The 14434-nt window shown below is 32.5% G+C and overlaps 1 protein-coding gene across 2 annotated transcripts in view; it reads left to right on the top strand.

Moving 5' to 3' along the window:
* Nucleotides 1-14434, top strand: part of LAMA2 (laminin subunit alpha 2) — a 535576-nt gene that overhangs the window by 330714 nt on the left and 190428 nt on the right. For both annotated transcript variants that reach the window (XM_037842983.1, XM_037842982.1), the window contains exons 21-22: nt 3252-3432; nt 6253-6389. In XM_037842983.1, the coding sequence (XP_037698911.1) occupies nt 3252-3432; nt 6253-6389 (318 nt within the window). The remainder of the gene's footprint in view (nt 1-3251; nt 3433-6252; nt 6390-14434) is intronic.

Raw genomic sequence — 14434 nt, 5'->3', positions numbered from 1 at the left:
TCCTTGGGTCCTCCAACAAGCAAATGCCAAGAGATTTCCTGGGGGGTGGGTGAAGACCTGTAAGGGAGGAAGATGGAGACATCGAGAGCAGGCAGGGAAAGCCTTCCATCTGCAATGCAGGTCAGTTCCTGTGAAAGGAGAGAGGGAAGGAAAGACTGGGGAGGGAGAGCCTCACAGAGTACACTCGTACAGTGCATTCTCCCAAAATCTTGAAATCTTGACCAGGCCAATAGGAAATTCACAAGCAAAATATACCCAGTAGAGGAATCCTGCAATCTGCAGGAAGATTCTAGTACCAGTCATTGGCTGGGAGAAGCCGGGGAAGAAGTGTGGGCTCCGAAGGGATAGAAGCTGGAGGCTGTCCATCTACCAGCCCCCCCAGCAGGTTTGCTTGCAGGGAGATCCATTGAGTCACCTCCACGACTGCCTGAGAGCAATAGTGAGAAGAGTGCATAAGACATGCACCTGGAAGGTTCTTAGGAAATGTTGGCTAAAATTACTTATTAGGATTAATGTTATCATCATAATATTATTACCACTGTTATTAAGTAAGGACATCTTTGAAACAGAGTATGTTTTCAAAAACAATACATAACTTTAAAATAAAAGAAATGGAAAGTAACTGATCAAAATGTCTCCAAAATATAAAATTAGCAGGATCTCAACCCTCATTCATGCCTTTTTGTGCATATTTTACAGCACTGTTGTACAAAGTGGTGTTTTGTCTTGAGGCTTTTTACCGTGTATGCGTAGCAGTTAAGAGCCCAGATGCTGAAGGATTTGAAAACTTGACTCCACCATTGGCACTTACTTAACTTTCTGTGCCTCATTTTTAGCATTCTGCAAAATGGTGATGATGATTTACCTATCTCTCAGGATTGTCTTGAGAATAAAATGAGTTCGTATTTGTAAAGGGCTTTAGAATAGCTTTTGGTGCATAGCTTTTGGTGCTACTGTTATATCCTGAGTGAGAAGAATTTCTGGACGTTCATCAAACTTCCCACTGAGATTTGACTGGGCGTCTCTCCCATTTTTGATTTACTTCATTAGTTACTCAACCCTAAGCTGATGGAGAGACACACGCACCCCAGAACCCCATGCTAATTAGTTACTGACTAGGGATGTTTGCTCCTTAAATTTGTTTACTAGATGAGTTTTCCTTAGCCTTTGAAATAAATTTTTGAAGGCCATATTTATTAAAATTCTATTTCTGAATTTTGGTGGTTATTTGCTGTAACTTAGCCTTCAGAATACATTATTTAAATATTTGAAAAGTATGGTAGAGACATTTTTTCTTGCATATTTCCTTATGTAATCTACTTTGGAATTTTTTTTAATGACAGCTATGATTTGGAAATTCCTTTAACATTTTGGTAATTTATGCAATAGAGATTTATATATATGCTACGTGAAGAAAATTTAGGAAATAAAGACAAATGTAAAGAACTATTTCTACATTTCACGTTTTCTTACAAAATGTTTTAATAAATTCTGTTCTAGCTTTGTTCTATGTACATATGTTTTCATTTGTACATATGTTTTCATTTGAGTCTGAGTGGTATATGTGTCTTTATAGGTAAGTGGTTGGAATAATACTGTGGATATAATTTTGTGTTCTACTTTTTAAATATTTTACTTAATGCTATATCCTAAGAATATTTATATCATTAAAACTGCTTCAAAACAGGGTTTTAATGATTGAATATCACTACAGCATGAATGCATCATAAATTATAAAGTTATTCTCTAACATTGAATGTCTGAGTGTCCTACACTATTGTAATGGACATGCTCATGCTTTAAGCTTTTTGTGATTATTCTGATTATTATGATTGTTCTAATTTTTTATTATTTCCCCTAGGCCATGTTTCTAAAATTTTATATTGACTTGCTTTATATGAATAAAAACATTGTATACTTTAATTTTGCCTTATAAAGTTTAATTTAATTTCAAAATCATATAATAGGTCATTTGCTAGAAGAGTTACACACTTTCTCCTGTTATCATAGAATGAAGTCTGAATTAGAAATAGAAATAAAATAAAGCCAGCAGTAAATATAAAGATTAAAATGATTATAAAACACAATCAACCCATTTTACCTTTACAAAATAAAACTATTCTTGGTTATGAAAACTTAATTTAAAAGACTAATTTTCAACATGACTTTGTTTTTGGGAACTTATTCTTAATATAGTTAACCATAATGGCAAAAATACAGAATAATGCTGATTCATTTCTCTTTGGGGTGGCTTACTTTAAGTGACAAAATTTATTTTACCAAGAAGTAATTATTAGGTCTAGTTTTTAAATGTAAAGATGATTTTCACAAAGAAATATTTACTGAGTAATTTTCCAGATTAAATATCATAATAAAGTGACATACTTTATATTTTAAAAATGTAATTCTGCCATACTTTAGGGAGAATATGTGCTTTTCATTTATCTAGTAAGAGTGAATTTTAAACCAACAGCATTTTCTAACATAGTCACTCCAGGCCTATAGCATTTTAAGAAAGCCAGTCAAAGCTAGTAATACAAAGTCCACCACTGAAGATTATCACAAATAGATGAGATATGCATATGAATCACCCAAAAGAAAATGAAATTTTCTGTTCACCTACCTCAATCTGCTGCTTAGATACACAATTTCAGAAATCAATATAAATTGTTAAAATAACACCTAAGAAACTAAATGTTTTTCTAACCGATTATTTTGTCAGTGTAGGCATGACCTGTGAATTACGTTTATAACGCAAGTACTATAGTGATGACTGGAAGTACTGATGGGTGTATGACAAAAGTAGATCAAATATTAGGGAGCAGGGGGTGTTACTTTACCTTTAGACTGCTGGTCAATAATATTGAAAGCACTTTTACCAAATAGGAGTTCCTGGATCTAAAAGTCCTGTTAGGAATTCAACAAGTAAAATTTTCAGTTAGAGCTGGAAATAACACCCATAACTTATTTCCACATAGCTGCTAGAAAGGCTGGCTGAAATGTAGCAGCCAGAAAGATAATGCCCTAACTCGACCCTTGGTCTTAGCGAAAGTTTAAACTACTTGATCCTTTCTCTTTGGAGATGGTAGGGAAAGGTTCATTTGATTAAATGACATCCTAATTGTCACACTTTCAGTGAAGAACCCTGGGAAGCTTCCCTTTTCCTGCCTGATCTTTTAGTATTATACATCTTGTTTCATTGCTAATTAATTGACGTAAATTTAATTTTTCACCTTCCTCTCTTATGCCAGCCTGAAACCTTCGGCCTACAATCAGCAAGAGGGTGTGTTCCCTGCAACTGCAATTCCTTTGGGTCTAAATCTTTTGACTGTGATGACAGTGGACAATGTTGGTGCCAGCCTGGAGTAACAGGAAAGAAATGTGATCGCTGTGCCCGTGGCTATTTCAACTTCCAGGAAGGGGGATGCACAGGTCTGTAATTAAGACAAGTCCTACCTACTCATCCTCTGGCTTTGGTCTCAGCATCTGTAATGGTTTGTTCTTTGGAGTGTCTAGAGACTGAACAAAATGCACATTGAGAACAAATATATGATATAAAATGTTTAAGTAAGGTTCATTTAATTCATTTAATTTAAATAAATTAACAAACGCAATTCTCTGTAGTTCAAAACACTGCCCAGATTGCCAGCGCTCAGCAAACTGATAAAAATCCATCAGCAGATCCCAATTCTGTTGTGTCGCTCCCTGCCTGTGACCTCATTTTAGCATCATTCAAAGGTGGCTGTAGTTTGAAAGTCAAATATTCTGTTTTCCTTGGTGTCAAAAATTATCTTAGTTTCAACTGTACTCCCAAGCTAATACAGTTCAGCTTTTCCTTTTCATTTTGCAAGATTGGTACAAGAAACAGGGAAGCTAATAATTTTTTCTGGTACAAAAAATATGATTTCATCTACTTTCAGGTGTCTTGAAAATTGTGATGTTCTGAGAGGAAAACAGTTGTCTCTAGATAGTTATTAAAAATGCGTGAGACGTCTCTAAACATGATTCCCTCAAGTAGTTTTCTCAGATGTCCAGGTACTGCCATCCCACGATTCATGAATTAAGAAAACAGGAAAAGAAACATTGCAGATAAAAGTAGACATTGAACATGAGCCTTAATTTATATGCCACAGAGTTATAATTGGCCATGATTCTGCAACCACTTGGTTGAATATAATCTTTTATTACTAAATGCATTGATTGAATACTGATGATGCTTCTATACTCTCAGCACCATGATAAAACACATTGTAAGATATTGAGATATGATTGTTGACTATTTAGCAAATGTACATGGGAAGTGGCACAAAGAATATTTGAAGTTATATAGAAAACCAGTACCTTTCAGATGTTCTCAAGCAATTTAGATACACATTTTTATCATAAACTAAGTCACACTACAAATTATTCTAAATATTATCTTTGTAAATCCTGTAAGAATCCGTCTGTGATCTCTAAGTCAATATTTGTATACTAAAAAAGTTATGAAGCTGCAGTGTAAAATATACACTGTTCTTTAAATCAGATCTCCTTCCCTTTTTACTTAATATGAATTCATCAGATGTTACATACATGCAAATACATCCACTGTAGGAAATTATAAATGGAACCAAGAATTTTATTTAAAATTGTGAAATGGTGATGCCATTTTAGAAATGCAGATTTACTAAGGATAACAGAACAGAAAAAGAACACGGGACATGCAGGTGGCCTTGTGGTTGAGGGCATCACTCGAGACAGATGACCTGGGTTTGTCTAATGGCTCCACCACCAACTAATTATGTGAACTTGACTGAGAGATTTAGCCTCTGTCCCTCTGCAAAATGCATCTATTAAATAAAGATTAAACAATATCTATTTCATAGGATTTCTGTGAGAATTAGTTGAGTTAATGCCTGTAAAACTATTTAGAATAGTGCTGGCAGATAAGGGCATATAAGTTTGTCATTATTATTATCATCATCATTATTTCCTTTTTGGTGCTGTTGGTTGTACTAAGCATTCTGGCTTTTGTCAGGGGAAGACTTAATTACTCGGGTCTTTTTCTTATTCAGTGTTGTGATTCCACTGAACAACTATTTAAAGAATTTCTTTTTGCAAGTGATGACTTGAATTGGCCTAAGACATTTTAGTAGATAAATTTAAGTATAATGTTAACTATTCTTCTTCTTAATGAATGACACATATAAAATAAATCATTTGACTTAAAATTAGCAACAATAATAATAACAAAAACAGCAATGACTAACAATTATTTAGTGCTTACTCTTTGTCAAGCATTGTACTAAACATTTTCCACAGCTGGTATGGTATGCGGTGATCAACGATAGTTGTGGTTCCTTAAAAAGTGGATTTAATCAAATATCCTAGATGTATGTAGTTAAAACGATTTACTCACCATATGACAATCGAAAGGTTTCTTATAACATTACTCTTCTATTTAAATCCAAGTGTTTGGTATTTCATCTCTTGCTTTCACTTCTTGATATGAAAGCCTGCAATAAAACATTCTTTTGATTAGCCAGGTCAGCAATAGCTAATAAGTGGAATGCATTCCTTGTCTTGGATGACTTTGAAGATCTTCTTAAACCTACCTATGCATTCTTTGAGAAAGTGCAATGGACAGGGATGAATTTTGCATCATATTGAAGAAAATAAAAAAGCTATTGAAAAGAAAGAAGGCAAATGATCAATCAAACTCAAAAAAATATCTTCAGATAGAGGATGTGTTCACAATTTGGGTGATTTTTAAATATTTGCACAACCTACATGTCCTATTGCATGTCATTTATAATTATGTGCCTGGTGTACTGTAATTTAAGAAGTCTATTAAGCTTATTGGTTTTTATTGCAAGTCAAGGTCATTGACAAGAAGGATCTAAAATTTAGTAATAGGCTTAAACATAGGAACAAACTTTTAAACTTTATAATATCCGGAGAGAATGCATTGCGGTTAATTTGGAATTTGATCACCAGTTCTTTCTTTCCTTAAACTTAACCAAAAAGCTAGATGTGCTTTAACTTTTGAATTAAATACAACACATATTTACTGAAAAACTCTTTTGTGAAACGTACTGTGTACTTTGACCTAAAATACAAATACGGCAAGTTTTTATTTTCAGGGATCCATAAACATAGTATGGAAAAGAGAACACCACCAATAATCACAAGGTAAAATTCAGCACTTTTTAATAAATTTTACTTTCTTTTTTCTTTTTGCCCTTCTTTGTTTTCCTACTTTCACCTGTGCAGCTTGTGACTGTTCCCATCTGGGTAATAATTGTGACCCCAAAAGTGGTCGATGCATTTGTCCTCCCAATACCATTGGAGAGAAATGCTCTAAATGTGCACCCAATACCTGGGGCCACAGCATCACCAGTGGTTGTAAGGTGAGTGAATCACTTTATTTCATGGGTAGTTTTTTAAGTTCTCCGTTTTGGTTGCGTTCTATAGTATAGAGTGCAAGACCCAATTGCAAAACAATGTAGAATTATGACTATACTGTGATTGCAGATATTAATCGGTATCTTAAATTTTACTTGTGAGAAAGATTATGGAAGTGAGTACACATTTGTACCAGTTACTCCATTTTACCTTCAAAACCCCCCAAGAAAAACAAAAAGCAACAAGTAACAAATATAGAGAAGGAAACCACATGTAAATTAAAACCCGGAAACACCATAAACTCATACCTGGACACAATGAAATACATCTGCAAAGTACCAGTAAATCAGGAACTAATTAAAGAAATTTGCCAAAAATCTACAGGAATGATCAGCAAATTATGGCCAGGTTTCACTTTTCAGAAAGTAATAAGAGAAAATTCTGACTAGTCATAATAACAACCTGTAGCTTGAAAAAAGTCTCACTGTTTTCCATGAATGGGACCATGGAAAGTGGTTTGACCAGACTCATGTTTATAGAAATCTATCCAGCAGCAACATGGAAGGTACATTGAAGATGAGGAGGGGTCTATTGAGAGAGCTGGAGACCATTTAGAAGGCTGCTGTAGAAATAGCAAGCAGTGATGGAAACTGGGACCTAGTCAAGGAGCCTCATTTAAATAATTATTGAAATTTATGACTGATTAATTCATGGATTTAGTGGAGTAAGAAGGAGTGGGCTTAAGAACAACTCCCAAGTTTTGCTTTGCAACAGAATAAATGATGGTGTCATTTACTATGAAAAGGGAATAGGAGAAGCAGGTTCAGGACGGGAAGGTGATGAGTTCATGTTTATCAACTTTTTGTGAGGTATACATTAAAATAAATGAACTTAAATTAAATTAACATTTTAAAGTGTGCAATTGGATGAGTTTTGATCAGTGATTATGGCCAGATAACCAGAGCAAATTTAAAACAGAGTATTTCCGTTCCTTATGCCCATTTGCCATCAAAACTCCACCCCACCCTCTACTCAACACCAGGCAACTATTTTGCATTCTACCGCTGTAGTTTTGCTGTTTCTAGAACTTCATATAATTAGAATCATTGTTGTCTAGGATGTTTTTTATTTGTTTTGAGGAAATTTTTAAATCTGGCTTCCTTTGCTTAGTGTGATGCTTCCGCCGTTCATCTTTATTATCTCATATATTGGTAGTTTGCTCTTTTTAATTGCTTAATAATATACCATTGCATGGATATACCACAACTTGTTTATCAATTTATCATTGTTTTTGATGATCATTTGAGTTGTTTCCAGTAGGGGCCATTATGAATAATTTTGCCATGAACATTATTGTTTAAGTCAAAAGTATACGTGTGGATATATGTTTTCATTTTTCTCCAAAAATGTTCCACATCCTTACCAACATCTGGGATTCTAAGTTTTTTAAATTTTAGGCATTGTTTTTGTTGTGTGTTTGTTTCTTTTATATTTCTTTAATAACTAATGGTGTTAAGAATTATTTTATTTGACATTTATGTGTCTTCCTTTATGAAATGTCTGTATAAATCTTTTGCTCATTTTTATTTTGGTTTGTCTTATTGGTCATGAATTGCAGGAGTTCTTTATATATGCTGAATACCAGTCCTTTTACATGTATATGTTCTACAACTATTTTCTTCTAGAATATAATTTGTTTTTCACTTCCTATATAGTATATTCATCTGATTTTTATAAAAACTAGTTTTTTAGTTTTTCCTTGTGGTTCATGCTTTCTATGTTTTATCAAAAAAAAAAAAATGTGTAAACCAAAGTTCAAATATTTTTTCTGTTTCTTCTTAAAGAGTTTTACAGTTTCAGCTCTTAAATTTAGGTCCATTGTTCATTTTTAATATTAATTTTTTTATATAGTGTGAGGTAATGGTCAAAGTTCACTTTTTGTGGATCTCTGATTTTTGCAGAAACATTTGTTGAAACTGTCCTTTTCCCCATGGAATTTCTTTGGCCATTTTGTCAAAAATCAATTGACCACATATGTGCTGAGCTACTTGTGGACTCTGTCCTGTTTCAGTGATCTATATGTCTATCCTGACACCAATCCCACACTGTCTTGATTAATGTAGCTTTCTAGTAAGTCATGAAATCAGGTAGTGTAAATTCTCCAACTTTGTTCTTCTTTTTCAATATCTTTTGGCTATTCTAGGTCCTTTGCACGTCTATATAAATTTCAGAATTGGCTTGTCAATTGCTTTAACAGAAGACTGTTAGGATTTGATTGGGAATATTTTGGATCTGTCAATCAATTTGGGACTAATTGATATCTTAAGAATGTTAATTTTCAATTTATAAACATGATATAGCTTTCCATTTTTTTTTCTTCTTAATTTTTCTCAGCAACATTTTATAGTTTTTTGGTGTACAAATCTTGCACATATTTTCTTAAATTTATCAAGTGTTTCATATATTCATACAAATGGAAATATTATTTGTTTCAAATTGTTTGTTGCTAGTATAGAAAAATACTGTTATTTTTGTCCATTGACCTTTTACATTGCAATCCTGCTAAACTTATTAGTTCTAGTTGCTTTTTAATAGATTTCCTATGTAGACAATTGTCATTTGTAAATAGAGTTTTACTTCTTTCTTTTCAATTTGTGTAATTTTATTTCATTTTATTGACCTGTTGCATTATCTAGAATCTTCATAAAATGTTAACTAGGAGTGGTTAGAGCAAACATCCTTGCCTTCTTCCTTATGTAGAAAGCATTCAGTCTCTTACAATTAAGAATGATGTTAGCTGCAGTTTATTTATAGACGGCTTTTATCTGTTTGAGGATGTCCCTTGTACTTCTAGTTTGTCAAGAGCATTTTTTTTTATTTTGTCAACATTTGTTTCCTGAATCTACTGAGATTATCATATGGATTTTCTTTTTAATGTGTAATATGGTGATTCATATTGATTGATGTTTGAATCTTGATGCAACTTTCCAATTCTCAGGGTAAACCTGCTTGGTCATGCATATTGTCCTATTTAAATAATGTAGGATTTGGCTTGGATTTTTTAAAATAATTTTTGGATCTATGTTCAAGAGGAGTATTGGTCTATAGTTTGGTGTTTTGTTTTGTTTTTCTTGTAGTGTTGTCTGGTTCTGGTATTGGGATAATACTAGCCTCATGAAATGGGTTGGAAAGTGTTTCCTCCTCTTATGATTTCTGATAGAATTTGCTTAAAATTGATATTCCCTTTTCATTAAATATTTCAAAGAATTCAATCCTGAAGCCATTTGTGCCTGGACTTGTCTTTATGGGAAGGTGTCTTTCAAATTTTTATAATAGATATAGGCCTATTCAGGTTTCTTATTGCTCCTTGGATGAGTTTTGATAATTTGCCAATATCTATAGTGATATCCCTTTTTTATTCATGATTTTAATGATTATGTCTTCTTTTTTGTTTTCTTGATCAAACTTTTTAGAGGATTATCAATTTTATTGATTATTTTCAAAGAACCAGCTTTCAGTTTCATTAATTTTCTCTAAAGTATTTCTGTTTTCTGTTTCATTGATTTTGCTCTTATTTTTATTATTTACTTCCCTGGCTTAATTTGCATTTAATTTGCACTTGTTTTCCAGATTTCTTAAGGCAAAAACATAGATCATTGATTGGAGACTTCTTTATTCTTTTCTAATATAAGCATTTCATGTTATAAATTTCCTTAAAGGCCCTATCTTATGTGTATTCCATACATTTTGAAATGTGTTTTAACTTCATTCTGTTTAAAATATTCTTTAATTTATTGAAAATGAGTTGATTATTTAGAAGTCTGCTGTATAATTTTCAAATGTTTGCAAATTTTCAATGTAACTTTCTGTTACTGTTTTGTAGTTTAGTGTTCTATATTGGAAGAGAGAACATAATCTGCATGATTTCAATTTTGCATTTATTAAGATTTGCTTTATAGCCCAGAATATCATCCATTTTGATTAATATAACTTGGGCACTTGAAAATTAAGGTATTCTGGATTTATTGTGTAAAATATTCTATAAATCTCAATTAGCGTTAATGATTTTTCTACTTGTTCTCTCAAACACTGGAAGGGTTGAAATCTTCAACTATAATTTGGATTTTTCTATTTCTTCTTTCAGTTTTTTAGGTTTTATTTCATGTATTTTGGAGTAGTGATATTAGGTCCAAACATATTTACGGTTGTTATGTCTTTTTGAAAATTTGACCCCTTTATCTTTATGAAATGTTCTTCTTTATCCTTGATTATATTCATTGTTCTGAAATGTACTTTTTCTGATATTCATATAGTGATTCCATATTCTTTTGATTGGTGTTTGTATGGTATATATTTTCCACCTATCACTTATCCAATCTCTTTCTTAAAATTTAAAATTAATTTCTTTTCAATAGCATATATGTGATATTTTTTAATCTAGCCTTACAACCTTGACATTTTAATTGGAGTATTTAATTTATTCCCATTTAATCTAATTGTCAGTATAGTTGGATTAAATCTACCATTTTGCCATTTGCCTTTTACTTTTATGTTCTTAATTTCTTTTTTCTTTTCTTCCTGCCTTCGTTTGGATTGAGTTATTTTTTATAATTGCATTACCTTCACTTTTAGCTTATTATCTATTCCTATTTGTTTTATAAATTTAGTGGCCGCTCTAAGGATCTATGTCTTAAAGTTTTCAGAATTTACCTTAAAATAATGTTATACCACTTTACATTTAGCATAAGAACACTACAACAGTAAACCTTCAAATCCTTTTCCCATCCTTTGTGCTATTGTTTGCATATATTTTACTTCTATATATTATAAATACCACAATATATTCTTATGGGTTTGATTTAAACAATTACCTTTTAAAAAGAAGAAAAAATATTTTATATTTCCCCATATATGTATAAATGCCAATGCTTTTCATTCCTTTGTGTACATCCAAATTTCCATTTTGTATCATTTTCTTTCTTCCATTCAGCAACCTTCCCAATTTGTATTTTTATTTCTAGTAATTCATGTCTGCTGTCAAAAAGTCTTTCAATTTCTGTTTCTGTATGAAAGTCTTTATTTTCCTTCATTTTTTCAAATATATTTTTACATGTTTGCTGGATATAGAATCAACCATTATATCTTTAAATATTTTTCTATTCCTCACCCCTGTCCTTGCCTTCTGGGACTCTCTATATGTATGTTGGACCACTTGATATTTTCTCACAGCTCACAGAGGTTCTGTTCATTTTCTAGTCTTTTTTGTCTATATTCTTCAATTTTAATTGTTTCTATTGTTAAGTGTCCAAGTTCACTGATCTTTTTTTTTTCCTTCAGTGCCTCATCTGTTGTTAATCCAAAGCAGTGTATTTTTTTTTTTTAATTCAAATATTGTGTTTTTCGTATTTAAAATTTCCTTTTGGATTTCTGTTTGGATCATTTTGTATCTTTAATTTCACTGTTTATTATGTTCAAATTTTCAATTATACCTTTGAGCATATTTATACTATTCATACTAGCTTATTTAACATGGTTGTCTGCTAATTCCATTTCTTTTTTTTTTTTTTTAGGGATTTTCTTATTGGTTTATATTTTTTCCTGATTATGAGTCATATTTCCCTGCTTCTTTGTTTGTCCAGTAACTTTTATTTGGATAACAGACATTGAACATATTTAATTGTTGAGTATTGGATTTCATTGTATTCCTTTAAAGAGTGTTGACCACTATCCTGGCAAACAGCTTAGTTTCTCACTAATCCTCTTGAAGCTTGCTTTTAAGTTTTGTCAGGGAAGGTCCAGAGCAACCTTTAGTACAGGTGTCATTTAGTACCACTCTTAAAGTCTAAACCTTCTAAGAAAATTACTCAGTGTATGACGATGTCTCTCCAACATGGTTGTTGAGAACATGAATTATTCCCAGCTTTCTGTGAGCTCTGGAAAATTTTCAGCCTAGGGCTTTCCAATACTTTTGTTCCCCAAACTTGAGGAATTCCATCTCATGCACACACAGATTGGTACCCAGCCGAAGTTTAAAAGACACCTTTTTCTACAAATCTCTAGAATCTTCTCTCTGTGTAATTCCCTACTTTATTAGCACAAATTCTGGTTGTCTCAGCCTCTCCAGCCTCCATTATATGTTTCTCATCTCAGCTATAGTGCTAGACTTTGTTTGGTTCCCTTTCTCTGTGTTGCTGCCTAGAAACTGCCTCCATGCAATATATCATTTGTTTTCTTTCTCTTGGTAATCACAGTCTTATGTTTTCTGTTGTCAAATTCTGGAAAATAGTTGTCCCCCTCCCCCCCTTTTTTTTTCCTGTCTTCCTTTTTTGGCTAGTTTGTTTTGTTTGTGGCTAGAGATAAATTCTCATAGCGATTAATGCTTCATGGATAGAAAAGAAAAGATGAATTAACTTTCAACATCCTGAGCCCTGATGCCTGTGGGACACTCAAGTGGAGATGTCCAGCAAGGAAATAGAAATGCAGGAAGGATGTTTGTGTTAGAAATTTATATAGATTGATGGTTTCTGAGTAAGTAGAATTCTAAGCAAATGTCTAGAGTCAAAACAAAACACTTAAAAAGATGGGCAAGATAAGAAGATCCAAGATGGAAACTTGAGAAGTAAAAGCTTGAAGAAAAGGTAAAACATGTAAGTGTTGTAAAAACTAAGGAGAAGAGAATGCTGAAGGAAAAAGAATACTCTTCATTGCCAAATGTGACATAAAGGTCAAATAAGATTAGAACTGAACTATTAAATAAGAGTATTACTGATGTTAGTGAAAATCATTAGAGTGGTCACATTAGCTCGAGGAATACTGGAATGTAATGACCACGTGTGCCCTGTTTAATCCCCTGATAGTACCCTCTAGAGGTATAAGTTATCTTTTCTACCTAGCTAGCACATAGAAAACAGTAGAATCTAACCATTTTTACACATACAGTAAAACATCTGAATATACTAATCTAGAAACAGCAGAGGAAAACAAAGGTATTAGTGATTGTTCCAGGAAGTTCAGTTACCTGACTTCCATTAGACATGTGATTAGAGAAAACAAAAACTAGAAAGAATCTTCATTTTTCTATTGCCAACATCATGGTGGAGTTTGAAGTTCTACAGAACTACATTTTGGAAACAAAACATTTCTCAAGAGATTCAATGTCTTTTGATGAATAAACAATGCTCTGCATTTCTATGATTAACTTTTTGGATTTTCAACTTTCAATCCAAGCATCTCCTTGTCTTGTCAGTTTGACTCAAGAATAAGCCATAAGGAAACTTAGGGGGCTTTCATTCTATTCTCCAAATCCTAGTGATGTGACCAAACTCTAATAAAACTCCTGAAATTGAAGCTAATACCTGAACCTGATGTTCTGATGGAAATCTGGAAATCTGGATGGAATACAGACCAAGTTCCAAGCTTCTTGACTGAAAAAAAAAAAAAAAAAAAGTTGTATGCTTGTACTTTCACTAATTCAATCAAAGCTGATTATTAAGTAAGCATTTTATGTCAATTGAAATTGATTAAAATATTTTGGATTACTTTGAGCCACTTTTAAGAGTCTAGATTTCTGAATAGCTAGACCTCACCATTATGAACAGTTTAAAAACTGTCATGGTACTCATACACTTATGCATCTATGTGCACATATTCTACAATTTTAAAAGTTTGATGACTGTGATCTAAATAAACAGTGATTTGGGATGTATAGCTTCTCTGTCATGGATAATTTCTCTGTGCTGAGGTGTGAGCACACGCATCATTTGAGCTTTTATTGAAATAGAATACAAAGCATCCCGTCCTTCACTAGCAGGGGAATAGTGCATAAATTCTCTATCGCTGAACAAACATTACATCTAATTATGATTTAAGTTTTGATGATGCCTGCACTGCTATCTAAACATATGGTTAATGGTCTCATTTATTCTCCATTATAACTTCCTGTATAAACTTCTTGTTTTGGAAAAAATCTCAATGCCTGTTTATTCTGTCAGCTATTCTTTAAGAATTAGTGCTTTGCTTTTATACAGTAAATTGGATAGCAGACATTTCA

This window comes from Choloepus didactylus, chromosome 7 (assembly GCF_015220235.1).
Source record: "Choloepus didactylus isolate mChoDid1 chromosome 7, mChoDid1.pri, whole genome shotgun sequence".
NCBI classification, from domain to species: Eukaryota; Metazoa; Chordata; class Mammalia; order Pilosa; family Megalonychidae; genus Choloepus; species Choloepus didactylus.
Note: the sequence above shows the minus strand (reverse complement) of the source record. Positions and strands in the feature narration are given on the sequence as shown.